Source organism: Symphalangus syndactylus, chromosome 14 (genome assembly GCF_028878055.3).
Source record: "Symphalangus syndactylus isolate Jambi chromosome 14, NHGRI_mSymSyn1-v2.1_pri, whole genome shotgun sequence".
In the NCBI taxonomy this organism is placed as follows: domain Eukaryota; kingdom Metazoa; phylum Chordata; class Mammalia; order Primates; family Hylobatidae; genus Symphalangus; species Symphalangus syndactylus.
The window spans coordinates 15,640,136-15,666,746 of record NC_072436.2 but is presented as its reverse complement, the minus strand read 5'-3'; the positions used below and the strand labels follow the sequence as shown (position 1 = coordinate 15,666,746).

Here is a 26,611-nt window from a genome sequence, read left to right as displayed (position 1 = left end):
GTCCCCGGTTCACATGGACCAGTCCATTCACAGAAAGGGCCAGATCTGACTTTGGACAGACCCTCTGGGATTCCACTTATGTGAAAGCCCAAAACAGATCCGCTGGCCCTGGTAATGTAGTCCGAGCAGGGCTGACTTGGAGTTGAGCGCGCCGTCAGGGCCTGGAACTGCCCGCTGGGACCTGTGGTGGTTCACGAGCTTAGATGGATAAGAATTCCCACGCTGCCTCTGAAGATTGGTGTCTTTACTGTATAATGATACACCCGAATAAAACATTTACTATCGCCCCAAAAATGCACTCGGGAGGGAGAGGCCTGGACCTTAGCTCCACCATCACGAGCCCAGAAGGGGTGGCGGCCCCAGGGGAGGGAGGTGCCAGGAGGGGAACAGTGCGGCTGGGGTGGGAGTGGGGGCTCGGAGGTGAGGGTCAGCTCCAGGATTTCCTCCGGCCCCGCGTGCTCCTCCCGCCAGCCCCGTGGCTTCGCCAGGCGCCCTCCGTTGGGGGCTGGCATGGGGGACGCGGAGCGCGCGGCGTAGGCGAGCTGGGTAGGTCCCGCGGCGAAGTCTCCCGAAGCCCGAGCGAAATCAGGCGGCGGCGGCGCAGGCAGCGCGTTTTAGCCGGGCGGAGGCGCCCCCTGTATCCTTGTGCGTGGCAGCCTCGGACCCCGGGGCGTGCGCTCAGCCCCGGGCGGGTTGGGCAGCGGGCGGGGCGCCGGGGTCGGGGCTCTGGGGGCCAGCGCGGTCCTCCCGGCGCGCTCTCGGGCCGTACGCCGCGCCCCTGCGGGCAGCGAGGGCCCAGAGTAGACGGGCGGCCAGCAGGAGCTCCGCGCCCTGCAGCAGCACCACCGCGATTGCGTAGCCGCCCGAGGCCGCCAGGTTCGCGCGCAGCCACCGCCGGAGCGGCGGGCCGCAGCCCTCCAGGTGCACCACTCTCTGAGCCGCGTCCGCATCCAGGCGCAGGACCCCGAAGCCGCACTGGTAGTTGACAGAGGCTCCATCTTCGCGGGGGTCGATGCAGCAGGAGGCGGGGAGGCTGCAGGCCTGCACCCCGGGGGAGCTGCAGTTAAAGTACCTGCAAGGCGCATGGAGTCAGTTCTGGCGGGGAGGGCCCGCTCTTCTGGGAACACGCACAGAGGCGAATGTCGCCTACCCAGCTTCACCCTTCCATGGCCACACAGGCACATGCACACACGTGCATACGTCCTCATATTCGCACACACCTGCACACACGGACACACGCAGCACCTGGCTCTCTATAAGGTATCCCTGTGCATGGCAGTCCTCTGCGCTTGCAGGTAGGGGTGGTGGCTGTGTTGACTAGCAAGCAGGAGGATATTTAATGAGACGGTTGAAGGGGGAACAGACAAGCATTGATAAGAGGACCTCCCTCCGCAGAGGCTGCTGAGCTCATTGAGAAGGTAGAGTTGGAGCAGGGGAGGGTGGATGGCACTCTGGCAGAGGTTTCTGGAATGGTCCACAGGTCTTACGGGGAAGAGCAAGAGCTTGAGAGGCAGTACCCGGCAGTGACAGAAAGCAGGGGCGGGGGAGGAGCTCCCAGGGCGGTTAGGGAGTGTTGATCTCATCACAGCCCAGGTCAGGCAGTCCCCAGGTGCCCTAGGCATCCACTGGCATCCGGGGCTCTGCACAGGGGCCCAGCAGGCCTGCAGGCTCATCCCCATGCCCTCTCCATTCTAGAAGAGTGTGCTCCCCTTAGGCAGGGGAGGGGGTCGAGGCCAGCAGCAGACGTGGCATCATGACACTCTAGGGGGGCTGCCACCAACTCAGTCACACGTGGCCAAAAACCAACCTATGTGGTGCTTTGCAGAGTCTGGAAGGACCCGCCTGTTAGCCACTGCTGGGTCCCAATGGCCAGTTTTCAGGGTTGCCTATGACTTCATCTCTTGTGTTCAGCTGCCCCTGGATACATGCACCAAGAAGGCTTGGGAGACAGAGTGCATACCGTCTGTCCTGGGTGTGGCATGGAGGGTAGGTGCTGCCCGGGGTGTGCATACACTGGGGATAGCTGATAAAACAGACAGCTACCCTCCTTGCAGCGAGCCGAGATCGAGCCACTGCACTCCGGCCTGGGCGACAGAGCGAGACTCCGTCTCAAACAAAACAAAACAACAACAACAAAAAAAGACAGCTACCCTTGAGCAGAATATAAGAAAATCCTGCACTGGATCCTAAATGGACGGTGTTTAATGACACTCACGGTGCAGGGAAACTGTGGAGTCAGATTCCAGAATAATGTCCTGAATTCACCTAAAAGTCGTTTACTTTTTCTTTTTTTTTTTTGAGACAGAGTCTTGCTCTGTTGCCCAGGCTGGAGTGCAGTGGGGCGATCTCGGCTCACTGCAAGCTCCGCCTCCCGGGTTCACGCCATTCTCCTGCCTCAACCTCCTGAGTAGCTGGGAATACAGGCGCCCGCCACCACGCCCGGCTAATTTTTTGTATTTTTAGTAGAGACGGAGTTTCACCGTGTTAGCCAAGATGGTCTCGATCTCCTGACCTCATGATCCGCCCGCCTTGGCCTCCCAAAGTGCTGAGATTACAGGCATGAGCCACCGTGCCCGGCCTCTTTTTTTTTTTTTTTTTTTGAGATGGAGTCTCGCTCTGTTGCCCAGGCTGGAGTGCAGTGGTGCAGTTTTGACTGCAACCTCCACCTCCTGGGTTCAAGTCATGCTCCTGCCTCAGCCTCCTGAGTAGCTGGGATTACAGGGGCCTGCCACCATGCCTGGCTAATTTTTGTATTTTTAGTAGAGATGGTGTTTCACCACATTGGCCAGGCTGGTCTTGAACTCCTGACTTCAGGTAAGCCACCTGCCTCGGCCTCCCAGAGTGCTGGGATTACAGGTGTGAGCCATCGTGCCCAGCAGAAAAATGACTTTCTAAGTCTGCGGGCTCAGCTTCTCCACTAAGCTCCTGGGTAGTCCTCCTGGCCTGGCCGGGGGAACAGAGTCACTCTGGAGGTTGTGGGGGCCGCAGGGCTGATTGGGGCCCTGAGCCCATGGAACAAGGAGAGGCAAGCACCCCTATACCTTGTGTGCATGACACGTGTGTGTATGAACATGTTTGAGTGTGGGTGTGTGCCCGAGTGTGAGGCTGTTTTGTGTGTGCACGAGAACATGTTCATGTCAGTGTAGAGGAGTGTGTAGGTGTGTGTCCACACACGTGAAACCTGTGAGCACGAGACATGCCAGTGTGGATATGCGTGTCCATGTGGGTATACGTGTGCATGCATGTGGGCATGCATGAATGAGTATGTACGTGTGAGTGACTGTGTGTACACACACAAGGGGGTGTGGCCTCTGGGACCCTGTGGCGCCCCTGTCCCTCGCCCACTCCAAGACTCACAGGTTCTGCTGCCAGTCCTGGTAGGAGGCAGCCCCGCAGCACCTCAGCCCGAGCTGGACTTGGTCGAGGAGGAAGCGCAGGTCTGGGTCGTCCTGGTAGCGGGAGATGGCCACACGCAGGGTGTGCTCCAGGCTGTCTTGCAGCGGGCCCCAAAGGGCCACCACCAGGGCCCCTGCCACGGCCTCAAGCACCAGGAAGGCAAGGATGCCCCCGGAGAAGCCACGTAACAGGCAGGTGTTCTCACAGAGGGCGCCCAGGCAGCCAGCCAGGCTCACTGCGCTGACCACCAGCCCTCCCAGTGCCAGCCCCAGCATGGGGTCTGCGGGCAGGGGCCCCCCCAGATCACTTCCCAGAGACCCCTTGACGGCCAGGCCCCAGAGCCCGATGGCCAGGGCCAGCAGCCCCAGCAGGGAGAAGGGGAAGTTGGAGAGGAAGATCAGATACTTGACGCAGCTGCTCCCTGTGGAGAGGGAAGGGGCTGGTCCTTTCCCGGGGGTGCCCCTCAAGGCCTGGTGCTTGGTCTCCGGGGGATAGCAGCTGCAGCCCCAGGCCTCCACCTGGTCCTCCCTGGGCACTGGACCTAGGCAGCCTGAGGTGGCTGGACTGTGCACAGACAGGAGCTTCTGGCCTGCAGTTTCCTGCAGAGGGAAGAGGAACAGGGTGAGATCGCATTCACCCAGACTCTGTGACAACTGGTGAGGGGTCAGGGAAGAGCACGGTGGCAGAGCCTTCCAGGGATGGGAGGATGCCGGAGGGCAGAGGGCAGAACTGGAGCTCAGAGACGAGGACAGCCAGGGGCAGGGGGCCCTCAGGGCCATCCCGCTCGGCTGGGCAGCAGAAGGGGCAGTCAGGGTCCCAGCTCTGGTGGGACCCCACCTTTAGAATAGGGTGATGAGCAGACCCTGAAAGGCTGTGGTGAAGACCAAGGAGGGCGGTGCTCACTGAACACACTCACTCCCTCCCGGCCCTATGTGTGGGTGGCAGTGGCCTCCCCTGGTCAGGGCCGCCCTGGCTTTCCCGCAGTGCACAGGCCGGGCTGCTTCCCCAGAGTCTGAAACAGCATCTGTCTGGATCAGTCTGTATGTGCCTGCCGCGTGGACCTTGTGTAGAGGGGCTTCCTCACCAGCCACAGGGGCTGGCCCACATGGCTGCCCTTTCCTTAACCCTCTGCAACCAGTCCTCACATCCCAGCACCCATTCATTCGGCCCCACCCACAGCCCACACTGAGTGTGGACACAGCACTGGGCCCTGCTGCTGAGGACAGGACAGTGCCCACCCAACAGGCTCCCAGGACAGGGAGGAGGGTGCCCAGGAGCCCAGGGAGACCGTCTGGGGCTGTAGGGCCTTCAGAGGGGACCCCCTGGCCCACTGGCAGGAAAAGCCTGCTGGTCTCTCTTTGTGGGGGAAGAGGCAGTCCCGCAGGTGCCCAGTTCTGCTCGGAACGGAGTTTTTTTAAAAAGGAGAATAAGAAGCCATGGCCGGGCTGGACTTTGTGGCTCACGCCTGTAATCCCAACACTTTGGGAGGCTGAGGCAGGTGGGTCACCTGAGGTCGGGAATTCGAGACCAGCCTGACCAACATGGAGAAAGCTCATCTCTACTAAGAAAAAATAAATAAATAAAAATAAATAAAAACTAGCTGGGCGTGGTGGCACACACCTGTAATCCCAGCTACTTGGGAGGCTGAGGCAGGAGAATCGCTTGAACCCAGGAGATGGAGGTTGCATGAGCAGGAGGCGGAGGTTGCATGAGCAGAGATTGCGTGACTGCACTCCAGCCTGGGTGACAGAGCGAGACTCCATCTCAAAAAATAAATAAATAAATAATAAAAAGAAGCCATGGCTGTGTGCTGGGCAAGGATCCCATTCCAGTCCAGTTTCACCAGGAAGAAGCTGATTGCAGCGTCAGGCTCTCGGCTCACTGTAGCCTTGAACTCCTGGGCTCAAGCCATCCTTCCTCCTCAGCCTCCTAAGTAGCTGGGACTGCAGGCACTGCCACCATGTCCCGGTAATTTTTTAAAATTATTTTTTGTAGGCGGGGCACAGTGGCTCACGCCTATAATCCCAGAACTTTGGGAGGCCGAGGCGGGTGGATCACGAGGTCAGGAGATCGAGACCAGCCTGGCCAACATGGTAAAAACCTGTCTCGACTAAAAAAAAATTAGCTGGGTGTGGTGGCATGTGCCTGTAATCCCAGCTATATATATATATATATATATATATATATATATATATATATAATTTTTTGTAAAGACAAGGTCTTGCTACATTGCCCAGGCTGGTCTTGAACTCCTGGGCTCACACAATCTTCCCTCCTCATCCTCCCAAAGTGCTGGGATGACAGGAGTGAGCCACTGTGCCCAGCCCCAGAGGAGGGTTATTTATCACCCCCAAGACCTCAACAAGTCACTAGAAGCAAAAGGACAGGCTGCCAGTGCCTGGTTGGCCAGGCTGGGGCCACTGGAGGCCAGAGGCCATTGGAGGCCGGCTGCAAGAGACATTTGCCTTCACCCCCTCCTGCACCCTGAGCAAAAGATTGCCCCAAAGGCCCTTAGGGAGATCCGGCAGATCCCTTGACCAGAGGCCAGCATGGGGCTGAGAGAACTGTGCAGTGGGGAAGGGGGAGGGGGCTGCCTAGAACCACCCCCTCAATCCAATCTCAGCATTGAGGTGTGGGGTGGCACCAGGGGCAGGGGTGGGTGTTAACCCAGCCCAGGGACTTCCCTTAGGAAGGGCAAGGCCTCTTGGCATGGCTCACCTGGGACAGTAAGGGGCTCCTCTCCCCCTCCTCCATCCTTGACGCTGGAACAGAAAGCCCCCAGCACAGGCGCCGGGAGAGGTTCGCTGGCTCCTCTGTGGCTGGGCTGCTGGGCTGGTACTGACTGCGGCCCTGGGCTGGTCTGTGAACAATGCAGCCCTGGGCATGGGAATGGGGGAGCTGCGAGCCCCACCCAGATGCCGGAGTCACAGTTGAGTCATGTGAAGAATCACATTTTAGAGCTTAAGGCGGCCTCTGCTTGTGGAGACACATTTCTCTCCAGCCCTGGCTCTGTGGGTGCCCTAAGCTCAATGCAGGTGTGACTCAGGCAGGCATGTTTGGGTGCCAGCCTTGTGGCTCTCACTGCAGGGCCCCCATGCGGACTTCAGCTCTGCAGGGTCAGCAGCCGCTCCATCAGTTCCCAACCAGGGAATCAGACCCTGGCAAATTGCTTCACAACCCCAGTCCCAACAGACCCATGGGCAGCCCCAGCGCCAATCTATCCCCTGGCTTGTTCACTGCACGAATGAAAGAGCATCCCCCCACCAGATCACCTCCTTCCTGGTTTTTGTTTTTGTTTTTGAGATTGAGTTTTGCTCTTGTCGCCCAGGCTGGAGTGCAATGGTGCAATCTCGGCTCACTGCAACCTCCGCCTCCCGGGACTACAGATGTGCGCCACCTTGCCTCACTAATTTTTGAATTTTTTTGTAGAGACAGGGTCCTGCTGTGCTGCCCAGGCTGGTCTTGAACTCCTGGACTCAAGTGATTCTCCTGCCTTGGCCTTCCAAAGTGCTGGGATTACAGGCTGGAGCCACTGTGCCCAGCCTCAGCCACCAACACTCTCAGCAGTCCAAAGAGGTGGTCTGGGTGGTGCAGCACAGCAGGCACTGTACTGATGGAGAAGGCAGAGGGTTTCAGGCGCGCGAGACGCCTGGGTGGGAGCACACCGGGCAAGTTTTAGGAGGAAAGGTCACCTGGCTGTGTGGGGCAAGTGGAGATGGGAGTGGGAGGGAGGTCCATGAGGTGACAGGGCTGGATCAGGTGAGGCCTTGAAGGCCACTCTGAGTCTTCAGATCTTCCTCGGAGGAGAAGTGGGGTATGCTGCAGGTGGGAAGTCGGGGCGAGGACCAGAGCTGCAGGCTGAGCTTCTGGGCTCCAGCTTCTCTTCACCTCCCCAAAGGTGACAAACCCAACCTCATGGGCCCTGCAGCAGCTCCACAGCCAGGGTCACAGTCACGGGGACTGTCCATGGCCTCCATCTCAGTCTGTTCTAAGGATGGGTAACCTTTTTTTTGAGACAAGAGTCTTGCTCTGTTGCTGAGGCTGGAATGCAGTGGCGCGGTTTTGGCTCACCGCAACCTCTGCCTCCTGGGTTCAAGCGATGCTCCTGCCTCGGCCTCCTGAGTAACTAGGATTACAGGAGCCACACCTGACTGATTTTGTATTTTTAGTAGAGATGGGGTTTCACCATGTCGGCCAGTCTGGTCACAACCTCCTGACCTCAAGTGATCCGCCCGCCTCCTCCTCCCAAAGTGCTGGGATTACAGGTGTGAGCCACCACGCCCGGCCAAAGTCTGGGTAATCTTTTAATGAAATGATTGTCATCTACCACTGTTATGGCTGAATTGTGCCCCTTACATTCTTATGATAAATGATAAAGTTAATTTTTTAAAATTATTTTTTGTAGGCGGGGCACAGTGGCTCACGCCTATAATCCCAGCACTTAGGGAGGCCGAGGCGGGCGGATCACGAGGTCAGGAGATTGAGACCAGCCTGGCCAACATGGTGAAACCCCGTCTCTACTAAAAATACAAAAATTAGCTGGGCATCGTGGCGCATGCCTGTAATCCCAGCTACTCGGGAGGCTGAGGCAGGGGAATTGCTGGGACCCAGGAGGCAGAGGTTGCAGTGAGCCGAGATGGTGCCGCTGCACTCCAGCCTGGTGACAGAGCAAGACTCCGTCTCTAAATAAATAAATAAGTGCCATTAGCCTGGGCCCTAATCCAACATCCTTACAAGAAAAGGAGATTCGGACACATGGAGAGACACAAGGGATGTGTGCACAGAAGAAAAAACGTGAGGTCTCAGGGAGGAGGTGCCGTCTTCGAGCTAAGGAGAGAGGTATAAGAAGAGACCTGGCTGGGTACAGTGGCTTATGCCTGTAATCTGAGCACTTTGGGAGGCTGAGGTGGGTGGATTGATTGAACCTCGTAGTAGTTAGAGACCAGCCTGGGCAACATAGCAAGATCCCATCTCTACTAAACATACAAAAAATTAGCCAGGTGTGATTGTGAGCACTTTGTGGTCCCAGCTAGTCAGGAGGCTGAGGTGGGAGTATCACCTGAACCTGGGAAGTTGAGGCTACAGTGAGCCACGATTGTGCCACTGCACTCCAGCCTCGGCGATAGGAGTGAGACCCCAGTCTTTTTTTTTTTTTTGAGATGGAGTCTTGCTCTCTCGCCCAGGCTGGAGTGCAGTGGCGCGATCTTGGCTCACTGCAAGCTCCGCCTCCCAGGTTCACGCCATTCTCCTGCCTCAGCCTCCCCAGTAGCTGGGACTACGGGCGCCCGCCACCACGCCCGGCTAATTTTTTTTTTTTTTTTTTTTTTTTTTTTTTTGAGACGGAGTCTCGCTCTGTCTCCCAGGCTAGTGTGCAGTGGCGCAATCTCGGCTCACTGCAAGCTCCGCCTCCCGGGTTCACGCCATTCTCCTGCCTCAGCCTCTCCGAGTAGCTGGGACTACAGGCGCCCGCCACCGCGCCCGGCTAATTTTTTGTATTTTTAGTAGAGACGGGGTTTCACCGTGATCTCGATCTCCTGACCTCGTGATCCGCCCGCCTCGGCCTCCCAAAGTGCTGGGATTACAAGTGTGAGCCACCGCGCCTGGCCTAATTTTTTTTTTAATTTTTAGGAGAGACGGGGTTTCACCGTGTTAGCCAGGATGGTCTCGATCTCCTGACTTCGTGATCTGCCCGCCTCGGCCTCTCAAAGTGCTGGGATTACAGGTGTGAGCCACCACGCCTGGCCAAGACCCCAGCCTTAAAAGAAAAAAAAAAAAGAAGAAAACAAAGGAGAAACCACGTCTACTGACACCTTGATCTGGGATTCTAGCTTCCAGGACTGTTAGAAAGTAATTTCAGGCCGGGCACGGTGGCTCATGCCTATAATCCCAGTACTTTGTGAGGCTGAGGCGGGTGGATCATGAGGTCAGGAGGTCGAGACCAGCCTTACCAACATGGTGAAACCCTGTCTTTACTAAAGATACAAAAATTAGCCGGGCGTGGTAGCGCACGCTTGTAATCTCAGCTACTCAGGAGGCTGAGGCAGGAGAATCTCTTGAACCCATGAGTCGGAGGTTGCAGTGAGCCGAGATCGCGCCACTGCACTCCAGCCTGGGTGACAGAGGGAGATCCTACTCAAAAAAAAAAAAGAAAAAAAAAAGAAAAGTAATTCCAAACCACCATCCAGTCTGTGAGAGATTTTGTTATGTTACATTTTCTTATAACTGAGAGAATTATTAGAGTTAAAGAGATCAGACTTAACTGAACCCATCTTGCTTCTAACCTCTAAGCTGTCCTTGTTCATTCCTGGGTGTAGGCTGAACTAACTTCGGGAGGCACTTAGTTTATAGTTTAGCTTTGAAACAAAGATGATAACAGCCCTTTGCAAAACAAACTCCCTACCTGGGGACAAGACTGCCTTTTCAGGACTAACAAATTAGCCATAAGATTAGAAATTATGGTTTAGGAGTCATGTAGCTGGAGGCTACAAGATTCTAAACCTCCCAAATTGCTCCTCAGGATAACATCACTATTAAAAAACAGATAGTGCTTGAGATACTTTGCAGACTCTGCACTCCATGGATCAGCTGGCACCACCCAGATTGATAAACTGGCTCATATCTTGTGGCCCCCACCCAGGAACCGACTCAGCACAAGGGGACAGTTTTGACTCCCTGTAATTTCATCTCTGACCCAACCAATCTACACTCCCTACTTTCTGACCCCATACCCACCAAATTATCCTTAAAACCGCGGATCCCCATCCAGGCACGGTGGCTCACATCTATAGTCCCAGCACTTTGGGGAGGCCCAGGCGGGCGGATCACCTGAGGTTGGGAGTTCAAGACCAGGCTGACCAACATGGAGAAACTCCGTCTCTACGAAAAATACAAAATTAGCCAGGCATGGTGGTGTGCGCCTGCAGTCCCAGCTACCCGGGAGGCTGAGGCAGGAGAATCACTGGAACCCGGGAGGTAGAGGTTGCAGTGAGCCGAGATCACACCACTGCACTCCAGCGTGGGTGACAGAGTGAGATTCGGACGCAAAAAAAAAAAAACTCTGATCCCTGAATTCTCAAGGACATTGATTTTTTTTGAGTAGTAATAAAACCTCAGTAACCTGTACAAGCCGGCTCTGTGTGAATTAAACTCTTTATTGCAATTCCTTGTCTTGATAAAGTCTAGGCAGTGGGCAGGGACAATCTGTTGGGCAGTTACAATGGCACGCTGAGCAAACTAATACAATTACTGACATAATTTAATCAATTAACGTAATTTAACATAGTTTAAAAAAACCGTCACGGTAATTATGATGTTGTGAAATACGTATATATTTGGTCTTCCGGTTTCCTGGCAACCAACTCCAAAAATCCTTAGAATCTGTGAAGTGATGTCTTTTTTTTTTTTTTTTTTTTTGAGATGAAGTCTCACTCTGTCACCCAGGCTGGAGTGCAGAGTGCAGTGGCACCAACTCGGCTCATTCTAACCTCTGCCTCTTCGCTTCAAGAGATTCTCTGGCCTCAGACTCCCAAGTAGCTGGGACTACAGGCACCGCCACCATGCCCGGTTAATTTTTGTATTTTTAGTAGCGATGGGGTTTCACCACGTTGGTCAGGCAGGCCTTGAACTCCAGACCTCAGGTGATCCACCTGCCTCGGCCTCCCAAAGTGCTGGGATTACAGGCGTGAGCCACCGCGTATGGCCTAATTTTGTATTTTGAGTAGAGACGGGGTTTCACCATTTTGGCCAGGCTGGTCTCAAACTTTTGACCTCAGGAGATCCATCCACCTTGGCTTCCCAAAATGCTGGGATTACAGGTATGAGCCACCGTGCCCAGCCTGAAACGCAGTTTAAACTCATTTGTTTTTCTTATGTTAAATTTAAAAAATACTTAAAAAAATAACATGACGGTGTGATCCTCCCTTTCTGAAATTGTTTCTTTTCTTACCTGTGCATGGAGAGAAGTTTGGCAATGCTGTTTCCCCAATTATAATACGCTATAATACGCAGCAGTAGTTATTTTTGGGTGAGACTTCGGATGCTCGTCTTTGCCTCCTTTTTGGGCTTTTCTGTACCGCTTGGGTTTCCGAGGACGAGCATAAGTAATCGCAGAGGCATCTTTCCAGAATTCCCTCCTCCGGTTGCAGGGATGGGGCCGCGCGTCAGCGGCGCCCTGCGCATGCGTCGAGCCGTTGGTGGGGCCGGAACCTGGTTTCCCGGCCGCGCGCCCGAGGGGAGCGTATTGAGCGAGGCACGGGGACGTCGGCGGTTGGCGGAGCCGGGCGGGCGAAGCTGGATCGGCGGTGGCGGCGGCGTAGGGAGGCCGGGGCCGGGGCTGAGGCCGCGGCCGGGTCTGCGAGGCCCTTGGGGCGGCAGGCGGCGGCGGCCCGGGGCTCGAGCCCGGAGGCAGGAGCAGCCGCCATGGCCGAGAGCATCGTGAGTGCGGCGGCCGGGCGGGAGCGGGGACGCCGGGATGAGGCAGCAGATTTGCCGGCCTCGGCCTGTGGGGGAGGCGGGCCTGCCGGCCCCGCGACTCGGCCCCTTTCCCTTCCCTCGCCGGGGCTTTCTCTGTAGTGGCTGGGCTCCTCTCGGGGACTTTCACCCCCTCGGCTGCTTCCCGTCTCTGTCCCTCCCCGGAGGACTTGCGACCCCGGTTCCCCGCCTTGGGCAGGGAAAGGCCGAGCCTTTCTGCCGGGAGAATGGACTGTGGCGAAGAGAAACCGCCCTCCTTCCCCACCCGTTTCCCGGCTCCAGGAGACTTCCTGGTCTAATTCCAGGGACTCCCAGCCAGTCCTGCCCCTCTCAGAGCCAGGGACACCTCTTATCCTAATCTCCCTCTGATTCTCTCCTCCTGCTCTCCCCCTTCCCAGCAAATGCCTTGTCATGAGTCACTGAGGAGAGCAGCTCTGCAGACGGGGACCTTACAGAGCTCCCTCCCCACCAGAGGACCTGGGAAAATGAAAACACAGTAACTTGCCGGCTTTGCTCCTTGCTTGGAAGGACAACTTGACAATTCCTCTTTAAAAGGAATGTTGTAAATGATGTTGATTTCACTTTTTACCTGAAATTAAAATTGTCGGCCGGGCGCAGTGGCTCACGCCTGTAATCTCAGCACTTTGGGAGGCCGAAGCGGGTGGATCACCTGAGGTCAGGAGTTCGAGACCAGCCTGGCCAACATGGCAAAATCCCGTCTCTACTAAAAATACAAAAAATTATTGCCGGGCGTCATGGCGCACTGTAATCCCAGGTACTTGGGAGGCTGAGGCAGGAGAATTGCTTGAACCCGGGAGGTGGAGGTTACAGTGAGCTGAGATCCCTCTATTGCACTCCAGCCTGGGCCATAGGGTGAGACTGCGTCTCAAAAAAAAAAAAAAAAAAAAAAAATTATCACACAACCTGCCTTAAGGTAAAAAATATCAGTGACGAGTCAGAGAAAACCAGTCCCTCGTTAAGTTGTGAGAAGTTTCTCCCCAAAAGTAAATGTGATGGGAAAATAACTGACCATTGGACAGAAGCATTTTGGTTAATATTAAGGAAGATTTGGGATTTCTGGGGGAGGCTTAGCAGTATTGGGTGAGGAGTAATGTTCATACTGTAGCATTGTGACAGTCTCTGCAGTTTTGCCAGGTGTTGTCAAGAATAGGTCTCCAGGCCCGGCGCAGTGACTCACACCTGTAATCCCAGCACTTTGGGAAGCTGAGGTGGGTGGATCACCTGAGGTCAGGGGTTCAAGACCAGCCTGGCCAACATAGTGAGCCTAGGTGGCGTCACTGGACTCCACGCTGGGCGACAGAATGAGACTGTGTCACACACACACAAACAAATGGATCTCCGGGAGAACCTAGCACTTAAGTGCAAGGCTTTTCTCCGGTGGTTCCATCATCTCTCCATTCAGGGGCCCTCCTGGTGCCTCCATGTTTCCCAACCTGGAGATGAGTGGAATGAATATATGGCCCAGGAGAAACTTAGGAAACGTTGACTCCTTTTTTTTTTTTTTATCTTATTTTATTTTTTTGAGATGGAGTCCACTCTTGTCGCCCAGGCTGGAGTTCAGTGGTGCGATCTCTGCTTACTGCAACCTCTGCCTCTCGGGTTCAAGAAATTCTCCTGCCTCAGCCGAGTAGCTGGGGTTACAGGTGCTCGCCAACACGCATGGCTGATGTCTTTTTTATTTTTAGTGGAGACGGGGTTTCACCATGTTGGCCAGGCTGGTCTCGAACTTCTGACCTTGTGATGCGCCCGCCTCGGCATACCAAAATGCTGGGATTACAGGCATAAGCCACTGTGCCTGGCCTTTAAATCTTTTTAATTAAAAAAAATTTTTATAGAGTTGAGGTCTCTGCTGTGTTACACAGGCTGGTCTCTGAGCTCGAGGGATCCTCCTGCCTTGGGGTCCCAAAACTGCTAGGGTTACAGCCCTGAGCTACCATTCCCAGCCAAGAAACCTTTGACTCCTTTGAGAAATAAAATGTGGCCGTGCAGTGGCTCATGCCTGTAGTCCCAGCACTTTGGGAGGCCGAGGCGGGCAGATCACGAGGTCAGGAGTTCAAGACTAGCCTGACCAACATGGTGAAACCCTGTCTCTACTAAAAATACAAAAGTTAATCGGGTGTTGTGGCATGCACCTATTATCCCAGCTACTCTGGAGGCTGAGGGAGGGGAATCGCTCAAACCCGGGAGGTGGAGGTTGCAGTGAGCCCAGATTGCGCCACTGCACTCCAGCCTGGGCGACAGAGCGAGACTGTCTCAAAAAAAAAAAAAAAAAAAAAAAATGTGTTAATCATTGGTGACTTTGCCTAGAAATAGGTTAGGAATTAGCACTCAAACCTTCTTTCAAACTCCTTTGTACTTTTAACTGAGTTAAAGTAACCATTGACAAAAAGTGTTTCAGACAAGGCCATTTTTTTTCCCACTAGTGTATAAGGCTAGGCTCTCATTGACAGCATTGGATCTCATTGAATTTCTCAGATTGTGAGGAATTAAAACACTCTTCTTTTGAAATTGGTTTAAAAAGTTATTTTGAATTTAAGAAAGAGGTCTTTTGAAAAGTTTCTGGGCTGGGCATGGTGGCTCACACCTGTAATCCCAGCACTTTGAGAGGCCAAGGCAGGTGGATCATGAGGTCAGGAGTTCGAGACCAGCCTGGCCGACATGGTGAAACCATGTCTTTACTAAAAATACAAAAATTAAGGCGTGGTGGCTCACGTTTGTAATCCTAGCACTTTGGGAGGCCGAGGCAGGTGGATTGCCTGAGCTCAGGAGTTTGAGACCAGCCTGGGAAACACGGTGAAACCCCGTGTCTTCTAAAATAAAAAATACAAAAAATTAACCGGGCGTGGCGGCGTGCACCTGTAGTCCCAGCCGCTCAGGAGGCTGAGGCAGAAAAATTACTAGAACCCGGGAGGCGGAGGTTGCAGTGAGCCGAGGTCGCACCACTGCACTCCAGCCTGGGTGACAGAGTGAGACTCTCTGCCTCCTGGGTTCAAGCGATTCTCCTGCCTCAGCCTCCCGAGTAGCTGGGATTACAGGTGCCTGCCACCACGCCCGGCTAATGTTTGTATTTTTAGTAGAGATGGGGTTTCACCATGTTGGCCAGGCTGGTCTCGAACTCCTGACCTCAGGTGATCTGCCCGCCTCGGCCTCCCAAAGTGCTGAGATTACAGGCAGGAGACACTGTGCCCGGCCTAATCTCTTTTTTTGAGACAGGGTCTCACTTTGTCACCAATGCTGGAGTGCAGTGGCACCATCTCGGCTCACTGTAGCCTCGACCTCGCTTGTTCAAGTGATCCTCGTGCCTCAGCTCCCCAAGTAGCTGAGACCATAGGCGTATGCCACCATGCCTGGCTAACTTTTGTATTTTTAGTAGAGATGGGGTTTTCCCATGTTGCCCACTGGTCTTGAACTTCTAAGCTCAAGTGATCCACCGCCTTGGCCTCCCAAAGTGCTGCAATTACAGACGTGAGCCACTATGCCTGGCCATTTTAAAATCTTTTTTAGGGAAAGTAAGTAATAGCTGGCGTGGTGGCTCACGCCTGTAATCCCAGCACAGTGGCAGGATCACTTGAGCCCAGGAGCTTGAGATCAGCCTGGGAAATATGACACTCCGTCACTACAAAAAAAAAAAAAAATTAACTTGGTGTGGTGGTGCAAGCGTGTGGTTCCAGCTCTCGGGAGGCTGAGGTCAGAGGATCACTTGAACCTTGGAGGTCAAGGCTGCAGTAAGCTGTGATTTTGCCACTGCAGTCCAGCCTGAGTGACAGCAAGACCCTGTCTCAAAAAAGTACAAAAAAAGTAACAATTAGAAAATTTCCTGTGATTCTTTTAAATTGTAGGACTCTTGAGGACTGTCTAATGTTTGTATATAGATCCTGGAACAAAGTAACATCTTTTTTTTTTTTTTCCCCCAAAGTAACATATTTTTTAAAGAACACAGTTCATTCGTGGTTCATGGTGGGTTTTTTTCTGTTTAAGTTTGAAGAGACAAAAAGTGTTTTACATATACTCTATAAATAGTGACTAGGAATTAAAGTTGTTTTCTGAGTGAAACTAAGAGTTGAGAGGACAGTACTCTTAAAATATCTCCCCATATGTTGATGAATCTCACCCCTCGGCATCATCTTCTAGAAGGATTGAGCTGGGTATTGAAAGGTGAAGAGTGAGGTTTGGCTTTAATTTTCAGTGACCCAGATGCTAAAAGACCACAGATGGAAGCCGTAGCCTCAGGACCACACTAGGCTGTGCAGTAACCATCATGTTTTGTTTGCAACAGATAATTCGTGTCCAGTCCCCGGATGGAGTGAAGCGGATCACAGCAACAAAGAGAGAAACAGCAGCAACATTTTTGAAAAAGGTATCTGTGGCCTGGGTATTGACCCTCAGGATATTTTTCATCCTCTACTGTTACTCCCATCGATACCTTTTCTCTTTTCCTCATTTTCTTATTTTCCCTATTCTCAAATTGCCTCTTGCATTGCTTTTCTTTATCACGGTTGGGTTGGATTGCTATAGGATGAGGTGTTTGTCACAGCTGATGCACTGCTCAAAATTATAGGACCAAGAGCCCAAAAGTAAGTGTAAAAATATTTCACGGCTGGGCGCGGTGGCTCACACCTGTAATCCCAGCACTTTGAGAGACCGAGGCGGGTGGATCACGAAGTCAGGAGTTCAAGACTAGCCTGGCCAAGGTGGTGAAACCCCATTTACTAAAGATACAAAAATTAGCTGGGCGTGGTGGCAGGCGCCTGTAATCCCAGCTACTTGGGAAGCTGAGGCAAGAGAATTGCTTGAAGTCAGAAGGCAGAGGTTGCAGTGAGCCAAGATGGGGCCACAGCACTCCAGCCTGGGCAACGCAGTGAGACTCCGTCTCAAAAAAAAAAAAAATATTTCATAAGAGTGGCCAGGCACAGTGGCTGACGCCTGTAATCGCAGCACTTTGGGAGGCCGAGGTGGGCAGATCACGAGGCCAGGAGATCGAGACCATCCTGGCTAACACGGTGAAACCCTGTCTCTACTAAAAATACAAAAAATTAGTCGGGTGTGGTGGCAGGCACCTGTAGACCCAGCTACTGGTGAGGCTGAGGCAGGAGAATGGTGTGAACTCGGGAGGCGGAGCTTGCAGTGAGCCGAGATTGCGCCCCTGCATTCCGTCCTGGGCGACACAGTGAGACTCTGTCTCAAAAAAAAAAGAAAAAAAAGTATGAATTGTAGATATGACTACAGCTGACTCCAAGAATCATCCCTGGCTCCTCCCTGGTCTCCTGACCTGCATTGTGTGCAGGATTCCCATGACAGTTTTTCTCTTTTTAGCCAATCACAAAATATTTCATTTACTGTGATAGTTGAATATTATGTACTTGTTAGCTTATCTTCACAGTTTCTTCCTTATTTACTTTTCCCATGGATTCCCCCAGACTGTTTCTGTCTGGTGTTATTTTTCTTCAGACTGAAAAACATCCATTAGCCTTTGTTGTAGGCAGGTTTGTTGGTCACAGACCCTTGGGTTTTTTGACCTGAAAATGTTTTCGTTTTGCCCTGTGTTTATATAAAGGATATTTTCTTTTCTTTTTTTTTTTTGAGATGGCATCTCGCTCTGTTGCCCAGGCTGGAGTGCAGTGGCATGATCTCGGCTCACTGCAACCTCTGCCTCCTGGGTTCAAGCAATTCTCTGCCTCAGCCTCTCGAGTAGCTAGGATTACAGGCGCTCGCCACCATACCTGACTAATTTTTTGTATTTTTAGTAGAGACGGGTTTCACCATCTTTACCACGCTGGTCTTGAACCCCTGACCTCGTGATCCACCCGCTTCGGCGTGAGCCACCACCCCCAGCCATGAAGGATATTTTTCTTTTTCTTTCTTTTTTTTTTTTTTTTTATGAGAGGGAGTCTCGCTCTGTCTCCCAGGCTGGAGTGCAGTGGTGTGATCTTGGCTCACTGCAAGCTCCGCCTCCCGGGTTCACGCCATTCTCCTGCCTCAGCCTCCCGAGTAGCTGGACTACAGGCGCCCACCACCACGCCTGGCTAATTTTTTGTATTTTTAGTAGAGATGGGGTTTCACCGTGTTAGCCAGGATGGTCTTGATCTCCTGACCTCGTGATCTGCCCGCCTTGGCCTCCCAAAGTGCTGGGAGGATATTTTCATTCAATACAAATTTCTTTTTTTGAGATGGAGTCTTTTTCTGTTGTCCAGGCTAGAGTGTGGTGGTGTGCTCTGGGCTCAGTGCAACCTCCACCTCCTGGGTTCCAGCAATTCTCCTGCCTCAGCCTCCCAAGTAGCTGGGATTACAGGTGTGCACCACCATATCTGGCTAATATATTTTTTTTTTTTTTGAGACAGAGTTTCGCTTTAGTTGCCCAGGCTGGAGTGCGATGGTGCGATCTTGGCTCATTGCAACCTCTGCCTCCTGGCTTCAAGCAATTCTCCTGCCTCAGCCTCCTGAGTAGCTGGGATTACAGGCATATGCCACCAAGTCCAGCTAATTTTGTCTTTTTAATAGAGACTGAGTTTCACCATGTTGGTCAGGCTGGTCTCGAACTCCTGACCTCAGGTGATCCACCTGCCTCGGCCTCCCAAAGTGCTGGGATTACAGGCGTGAGCCACTGCGTCCAGCCTCAAAACAGATTTCTGAGTTGACTTTTCATTTTTGTTCCCCAGCATGCACCAATTTTTTTTTTTTTTTTGAGACGGAGTCTTTCTCTGTCACCCAGGCTAGAGTGCAGTAGTGCGATCTCGGCTCACTGCAAGCTCCACCTCCCAGGTTCATGCCATTCCCCTGCCTCAGCCTCCCGAGTAGCTAGGACTACAGGCGCCCACCACCACGCCCGGCTAATGTTTTTTGTATTTTTAGTAGAGATGGGGTTTCACTGTGTTAGGATGGTCTTGATCTCCTGACCTCGTGATCCGCCCGCCTCAGCCTCCCAATGTGCTGGGATTACAAGAGTGAGCCACCACACCTGGCTCTTTTTCTTTTTTTTTTAGAGATGAAGTCTTATTATGTCGCCCAAGCTGGAGTGCAGTGGCACAATCTTGCCTCACTGCAACCTCTGTCTCCCAGGTTCAAGTGATTCTCTTGCCTCAGCCTCCCGAGTAGCTGGGACTACAGGTTCGTGTCACCATGCCCAGCTAATTTTTGTATTTTTAGTAGAGACGGGGTTTCACTATGTTGGCAAGTCTGGTCTCAAATTCCTGACCTCAGGTGATCCGCCCGCCTCGGCCTCCCAAAGTGCTGGGATTACAGGTGTGATCCACCCTTGCCCAGTCCATTTTTAAATTAATATTATTATTATTATTATTTTTGCCTAGGTTGGAGTACACTGGCACAGTCACAGCTCACTGCAGCCTTGACTTCCCCGGCTCAAACGATCCTCCCACGTCAGCCTCCTAGCTAATTTCTTAATTTTTTGGTAGAGATGGGGTTTTACCATGTTGTCTAGGCTGGTCTTGATTTTCTCAAGTGATCCTCCCCGCTCTGTCTCCCAGATGCTGGGATTCCAGGCGGGAGCTGCGGTGCCCAGTCCTGTTGAGCATTTGAAGCTGTCGTTCCACCCTCTTCTTGTCTTCATTGATCTCTGGCTGTCAGCAGTGTGACTTTGGTGTGCCTCGCAGTGGTGTTCTTTGTATCCTAACTTGAGAGAGTTTGCTGAACTTCCTGGATTTGTTATTTGATGTTTTTCATTAAATTTTGGGGTTTTGGCCACTCTAAGTATTTTTCTGTTCTATCTTCATTCTTTTCTTTCTTTTTTTTTTTGAGATGGAGTCTCGCTCTGTTGCCCAGGCTGGAGTGCATTGGCGTGATCTTGGCTGACTGCAACCTCCGCCTCCCGGGTTCAAGCAGTTTTCCTGCCTCAGCCTCCTGAGTAACTGAGATTACAGGCATGTGCCAGCACACCTGTCGAATTTTTTTTTTTTTTTTTTTTTTTTGAGATTAAGTCTCACTTTGTCACTCAGGCTGGAGTGCAGTGGCACAATCTCTGCCCACTGCAACCTCCACCTCCCAGGTTCAAGTGATTCTCCTGTTTCAGCCTCCTGAGTAGCTGGGATTACAGGGGTGCACCACCACACCTGTCTAATTTTTGTATTTTTAGTAGAGATGGGATTTCACCATGTTGGCCAGGCTGGTCTCGAACTCCTGACCTCAGGTGATCTGCCCAACTCAGCCTCCCAAAGTGTTGGGATTACAGGCTTGAACCTCTGCACCCAACCCTCATTTTTTTCTAGTGAGAAGCGTATAATGCTGTACCATGGGTTCCTAAGGCTGTTTTTTGTTTTCCAAATCTCTGCCTTCAGATTATATAGCTGTTATTTTTATTGATTCATTTATGTTTTTCTTTTTAGAGTTGGTTGGATTCTCACTTTGTCGCTCAGGCTGGAGTGCAGTGGTGTGATCATATCTCATTGTAGCCTTGAACTTCTGGGCCCAAGCAGTGCTCCCACCTCAGCCTCCCGAGTTGCTGGGACCACAAGCTATTCACCTATGTTTAGGTTGACTCTTCTGCTCTCTCCCTTCTGCTGATAAGCCCATTCAGTGAATTTTTTATTTCTGTTTTTGTGTTTTTCAGTTCTAGAATTTCCATTTGATTGTTCTTTTATGATTTGTTTCTTTACTGAGATTCACATTCCTTTTATTTGGGTACATCTACTCTGATGGCCCCTCAGTGTAGAGCTCTTGCTCTGGCCCCTTGCCTGGGCTCAGACACAGATGCATACCTGCCTGCTGGATGGCTTCACTGCAGTGTGTCTGGTTGTCACCTCCGATCTCAGTGTCAAGTGGAGGTCCTGATTTTCCCTCTAGTCTTCTTCTTTTTTTAGCCTTTCCTTTCATGGTTCCCGCACAGGTGTTTCATATAGTTTCTCAATCTAGAATTCTCAGCTTTACTCTGACCTCCTTCCTTTCATTCCGTTCCTGCCCCTGGTCCTGCTCGGGCCTGGCAATGACCACCACTGGAAGGTGTGCTCTTGCCTTCATCCCCACCGTCCTGTCCCATCTCATTCCGTGTCAGCCCGTCTCTCTTGTGTCTAGGATTGGCACTCTAGCTTCCTCTTCAGTGTGGTGTTGAGAAACAGGGATTTTGTGGATGATGATTTCCCCCTGCCTTTCGTCTGTGTGTCTTCCCACGGCCCTGTCTGCCTCTCCAGCCTCATCTCGTTTCATCTTCCTTATTGTTTATTGGGCTCTGGCCTCCGTGTTTCCAACGCCCTTCCTGCCTCCTGGTCTTTGTGCTTGCTCCTGCTCCCTGTGGCCTTTTCTGCCGGCTCGCGTGTGGCAGGCTTCCCCACCGCTAGGTGGGCCCTGCTCAGTTGAACCTCTTCAGAGAGACTTCTAGCCTCCCATCTGAGGTTTCTTTTCCTTTTCTGTCATAGTGCTTATTTCGACCTTTGTTGACTTTGTCTCCCCCATTTGTTGGTAAACTGCTTGACAGCAGGCACCTTGTCTTTTTTTTCTTTTTTCTTTTTTTGAGATGGAGTCTTGTTCTGTTGCCCAGGCTAGAGTGCAATGGCGTGATTGCGTCTCACTGCAGCTCCGCCTCCCAGGTTGAAGTGATTCTCCTGTCTCAGCCCACCGACTAGCTGGGACTGTAGGCGTGCACCACCATGCCTGGCTAATTTTTGTTTTTTTTTTTTTTTTTTTTTTTTTTTGAGACGGAGTTTCACTCTTGTCGCCCAGGCTGGAGTGCGATGGTGCGATTTTGGCTCACTGCAACCTCCGCCTTCTGGTTTCAAGCAATTCTCTTACCTCAGCCTCCTGAGTAGCTGGGATAACAAGCATCCGCCACCACGCCCAGCTAATTTTTGTATTTTAGTAGAGACGGGGTTTCATCAAGTTGGCCAGGCTGGTCTCGATCTCCTGACCTCGTGATCTGCCCGCCTCGGCCTCCCAAAGTGCTGGGATTACAGGCGTGAGTCACCGCGCCTGGCCTAATTTTTGTATTTTTAGGAGAGATGGGGTTTCACCATGTTGGTCAGGCTGGTCTTGAACTCCTGACTTGAGGTGATCCACCTGCCTCGGCCTCCCGAAGTGCTGGGATTACAGACATGAGCCACCACACCCGGCCAGAAACCTTGTCTTTTCTAGTTCATTTTTGTGGTCTGAACACCCAGAATGGAGCTGAGCACATAGAACTGCTTAATACTTGTTGAAGGAATGAGTGAATATTCCCAGCATCTAGCAAAGTGCCCTGCATTTTATGATTGAATTAGTGGCACCATTCTGTGTTAGGTTTCAGAATTGGAATTGGGTTTTTTTTTTTTTTTTTGAGAGAGAGTTTTGCTTTTTTTTTTTTTTTTTTTGAAACAAAGTCTTACTGTGTCGCCCAGGCCGGAATGCAGTGGCATGATCTCGGCTCACTGCAGCCTCCACCTCCCAGGCCCAAGCAGTTCCGCCTCAGCCTCCCGGGTAGCTGGGATTACAGGTGTGCGCCACCATGCCTGGCTAATTTTTGTATTTTTAGTAGAGACGGTTTCATTATGTTGACCAGGCTGGTCTCGAACTCCTGGCCTCGTGATCCACCCGCCTCAGCCTCCCATAGTGCTGAGACTACAGGTGTGAGCCTCCACACCCAGCCAGAGTTTTGCTCTTGTTGCCCAAGCTGGAGTGGAATAGCGTGATCTCAGCTCCCTGCAACCTCTGCCTCCCAGCTTCAAGTGATTCTCCTGCTTCAGCCTCCCGAGTAGCTGGGATTACAGGCATGTGCCACCATGCCTGGCTAATTTTGTAGTTTTAGTAGAGATGGGGATTCACCATGTTGGTCAGGCTGGTCTCCTAACCTCAGGTGATCCTCCCACCTCATCCTCTCAAAGTGCTGGGATTACAGGCATGAGCCACTGCACCTGGCCTGGAATTGCATTTTTACAATTGAATTCAAAAGTAGAAATTGAACTTTTCAAACATAGCCATTGGCCGTGCATGGTGGCTTATGCCTGTAATCCCAGCACTTTGGGAGGCCGAGGTGGGCGGATCACCTGAGGTCAGGAGTTTGAGACCACCCTGGCCAACATGGCAAAACCCCCCTCTACTAAAAATACAAAAATCAGCCGGGCATGGTGGCAGGCGCCTGTAATCCCAGCTACTTGGGAGGCTGAGGCAGGAGAATCACTGGAACCTGGGAGGTGGAGGTTGCAGTAAGCCAAGATCGTGCCACTGTACTCCAGCCTGGGCGACAGAGCGAGACTCTGAAAACAAAACAAGGATAGCCATTAACTCTTGTTTGCTTCAAAGTCTTAAATGTGTTGCAAAGTTTGATCATTGACAAGACCTTTGCTTTTTTGGCCATTTTATTCATTTTAATTGACACCTTTGTGAGCAGTACGAATTTATTTAAAAGAGCAAAATAGCAAGAGGAATTTGGTAAATGATGGGCACTTTCCAAATTTGGTGAATACTCTTCTAGTAATGTCTGGTGTGTGTACGGTATATGTAGTGATACTTAAGCATTTCATTAAATTTCTGTTCTTTGGGCCTTGTTTTAGGTTGCAAAGGAGTTTGGCTTCCAAAATAATGGCTTCTCGGTTTACATCAATAGAAACAAGACCGGAGAGATAACAGCCTCCTCCAACAAATCCCTCAACTTGCTAAAAATCAAGTAAGTGTCCTCTGAGGAGGAAGCAGGGAATGGGGGGAAATGAGGTCCCCATGATGTGCCCGAGGTTGCCGAGTTTTATCCTCTTTCCTCTTCATACGACTCATTATGGTCTTATCAACTGACCAGAATACACATGACCATATTGCTTGCCAGGGATTCAGTAATTATCCTGAATCTGCAGTTACTATTGAGCAGATTTGATTGACTTTGCAGAATTCTGGAATTTGTGTCACTGAGGAGAAGGTTATCGTCTCTGTCCATGTACGGCGTGGAGTGAGCTGCATACTCAGCTGCTTGTCTGGAGTGAAAGACCTGGAATGCAGCTGTGTGCTGGGAAATCATGTTAGCCCCGCTGGCTTGGGTAGGAGTGCCGGCAGTACAGTGGCCATGCCACCCTGTAGAGTTGGTCATTCAAGACCTTCAGGACTCAGAGACCATTTAGCACAGCCTGGCTACTGCCTGTTTTTGTTTTTTTTTTTTTTTTTTTTTGAGACGGAGTCTCGCTCTTTCACCCAGGCTGGAGTGCAGTGGCGCGATCTCGGCTCACTGCAGGCTCCGCCCCCCGGGGTTCACGCCATTCTCCTGCCTCAGCCTCCCGCGTAGCTGGGACTACAGGCGCCCGCCACCTCGCCCGGCTAATTTTTTGTATTTTTTTAGTAGAGACGGGGTTTCACCGTGTTAGCCAGGATGGTCTCGATCTCCTGACCTCGTGATCCGCCCGCCTCGGCCTCCCAAAGTGCTGGGATTACAGGCGTGAGCCACCGCGCCCGGCTACTGCCTGTTTTTGTAAAGTGTTGTTGGAACACAGCCAGGTCGCGTTGTTGGTGCCAGTTTTCATGTTACAAGAGCAGAGTTTAGTTGTGATAGACCATGAGGCCTGCAAAGCTGAAAGTATTGACTGGCCCTTCACAGAACACGTGTGCTGGCTCCCATCAAGACTGTCTGGGCACTTGCTCACGTGTACCTTAGATCAGTTCAGTCCTTAAGGAGCGAGTGGTCAGTTTTCCTCTCGACGCTGCAGGTTGCATGTGCTGTGGCCACTGGCTCAGTGGTGGGCCTGGGACCTGCTGGCAGTTGGCTGTGAGCCTGTTTACCAGCCGGAGTGATAGGCTGGTTTTACACTTGGTCACTTTTAGATTCACAAATTAATATATCTAGGGACACAGTATGCAATCGTAGCATTCAGTTGTTCTTAACAAAGATTTATTGGGCACCTACTGTTTGCCAACCCCTGTGATGAGGTGAAACGAAACCTCTTGTTGATGTTCATTTCCAGAGTGACCCTGGTTCATCCTTCCTTTGAGATTGTGAGGGGTTTTGCATCTTGATATTTTTCTTTTTCTTTTCTTTCCTTCCTTCCTTTTCTTTCTTTCTTGAAGGGTTTTGCATCTTGATAATTCCTTCCTTCCTTCCTTTCCTTCCTTTCTTTTCCTTTTCCTTTTCCTTTTCCTTTTCCTGTCTTTCCTTTTCTTGAGACAGAATCTCACCATGTCACCCAGGCTGGAGTGCAGTGGTGCGATGATAGCTCACTGCAGCCTTCTGGGCTCAAGTGATCCTTCAGCCTCAGCCTCCCGAGTAGCCGGGACTACAGGCACATTTTTCACTTTTAAATCAAATCTAGCTGGTAATTTTTTAAAAAAAGTTTAAATCTGGAACACGTAACCATTATCTAAATGTGAAGAGAATGACTGAGTGCACACGCCCTGTCCCAGCCAGAGGAACTCTCAGCTCAACCAGGCTTGTGTCCCACTGCTCTTGCCCTCCTTCCTTCTCTCCTGTTGCTTGGCCTTTTTTTCTCCCTCCCCTTTTTAATTATTAAACAAAATGCATACTGAACACCTCAGAGAACAGTGTATGCCTTGATGGATGAACCTTATGTGTCACCATTGCAAGCACCAAGCAGGTCTGGGGATAAGGCATTGGCAGCCACTGCAGAAGCTTCCCTAACAGTATCTGCTGTTCTGGCTTCTGTAGTAATCACGGGTTTGCATTTTTTTATTCTTTTTTTTTTTTTTGAGACGGAGTCTCGCTCTGTCGCCCAGGCTGGAGTGCAATGACGTGATCCCAGCTCACTGCAACCTCTACCTTCCGGGTTCAAGCATTTGTCCTGCCTCAGCCTCCTGAGTAGCTGGGACTATAGGCTCGTGCCACCATGCCTGCCTAATTTTTTTATTTTATGTAGAGATGGGGTTTCACTATGTTGGCCAAGCTGGTCTCGAATTCCTAACCTCATGATCCACCCGCCTTGGCCTTCCAAAGTGCTGGGATTACAGGTGTGAGCCACCGTGCCTGGCTTTTTATTCTTTCATTACTTGAGTGTCTATCCCTAGACGCTGCCAGTTATTCTTGCTTTTTAAGGAAATTTGTATGTCTTACTTCTTGTAATCTTCAGGTTCCCCTTCCCTCTCTTTCCTTTTCTTGAGAGTTATCTGTTGAGGAACTTGGTCCATTGACCTGTAGGGTTTCCCACCTCTGAGGTCTTGCTGATTTCATATTCACAAGACCCTCCAGCATGACCCTCTGTGTCCTGGATTTCCTGCTGATCCAAAGTGGTAAACAGAGGCCTGACAGACTCAGGCCGTTCCCTCAGCAGGACCATGGGGTGCTGTACACACACCTTTTTTTTTTCTTTTTTTTTTTTGAGATGGAGTCTCAATCTGTTGCCCAGGCTGGAGTGCAGTGGCGCAATCTCAGCTCACTGCAACCTCTGCCTCCCAGGTTCAAGCGATTCTCCTGCCTCAGCCTCCTGAGTAGCTGGCATTACAGGTGCCCACCACCATTCCCAGGTAATTTTTGTATTTTTAGCAGAGACGGGGTTTCACCATGTTGGCCAGGCTGGTCTCAATCTCTTAACCTCAAGTGATTCACCCGCCTCAGCCTCCCAAAGTGTTGGCATTACAGACGTGAGCCACCGCGCCTGGCACCCTGCCTTTTTTTTCTTTTCTTTTCTTTTCCTTTCTTTTCTTTTCTTTTCTTTTCTTTTCTTTTCTTTTCTTTTCTTTTCTTTTCTTTCTCTTCTCTTCTCTTCTCTTCTCTTCTCTTCTCTTCTTTTTCTTCTCTTTTCTTTCTTTTCTTTTTCTTGAGACAGAGTTTCATTCTTGTTGCCCAGGCTGGAGTGCAGTGGCATGATCTCAGCTCACCGCA

At 51.6% G+C, this 26,611-nt stretch overlaps 2 protein-coding genes across 5 annotated transcripts in view; one reads left to right on the top strand and one right to left on the bottom strand.

The window, feature by feature from the left end:
- Positions 1 to 226: 226 nt before the first annotated feature.
- On the bottom strand, positions 227 to 11,577 carry TSPAN10 (tetraspanin 10). Of its 3 annotated transcripts, none has more exons than XM_055242695.2 (4): positions 11,342 to 11,577; positions 6,115 to 6,294; positions 3,358 to 3,995; positions 227 to 1,072 (listed from the first exon to the last, which is right to left on the bottom strand). In XM_055242695.2, exons 2-4 carry the CDS (start codon positions 6,148 to 6,150, stop codon positions 679 to 681), a joined length of 1,068 nt encoding a protein of 355 aa, XP_055098670.1. In that variant the 5' UTR covers positions 6,151 to 6,294; positions 11,342 to 11,577; the 3' UTR covers positions 227 to 678. The 3 variants fall into 3 exon arrangements, with proteins under 3 accessions (XP_055098670.1, XP_063473438.1, XP_055098669.1); XM_063617368.1 differs by having other exon boundaries at positions 6,115 to 6,273; XM_055242694.2 differs by having other exon boundaries at positions 6,115 to 6,256.
- Positions 11,578 to 11,631: 54 nt separating this feature from the next.
- Positions 11,632 to 26,611, top strand: part of NPLOC4 (NPL4 homolog, ubiquitin recognition factor) — a 76,688-nt gene continuing 61,708 nt past the window's right edge. For both annotated transcript variants that reach the window (XM_055241448.2, XM_055241447.2), the window contains exons 1-3: positions 11,632 to 11,829; positions 16,163 to 16,243; positions 23,355 to 23,467. In XM_055241448.2, coding sequence (XP_055097423.1) covers positions 11,815 to 11,829; positions 16,163 to 16,243; positions 23,355 to 23,467 — 209 coding nt within the window. In that variant the 5' untranslated portion in view covers positions 11,632 to 11,814. The remainder of the gene's footprint in view (positions 11,830 to 16,162; positions 16,244 to 23,354; positions 23,468 to 26,611) is intronic.

Excerpts from the sequence above, each read along its gene's own strand:
- TSPAN10 (XM_055242694.2), bottom strand. Across the intron at positions 3,996-6,114 it reads GGAGCCCCTTACTGTCCCAG|GAAACTGCAGGCCAGAAGCT; the intron begins GTGAGCCATGCC and ends TTCCCTCTGCAG. Across the intron at positions 1,073-3,357 it reads CAGGACTGGCAGCAGAACCT|GTACTTTAACTGCAGCTCCC; the intron begins GTGAGTCTTGGA and ends TGCGCCTTGCAG.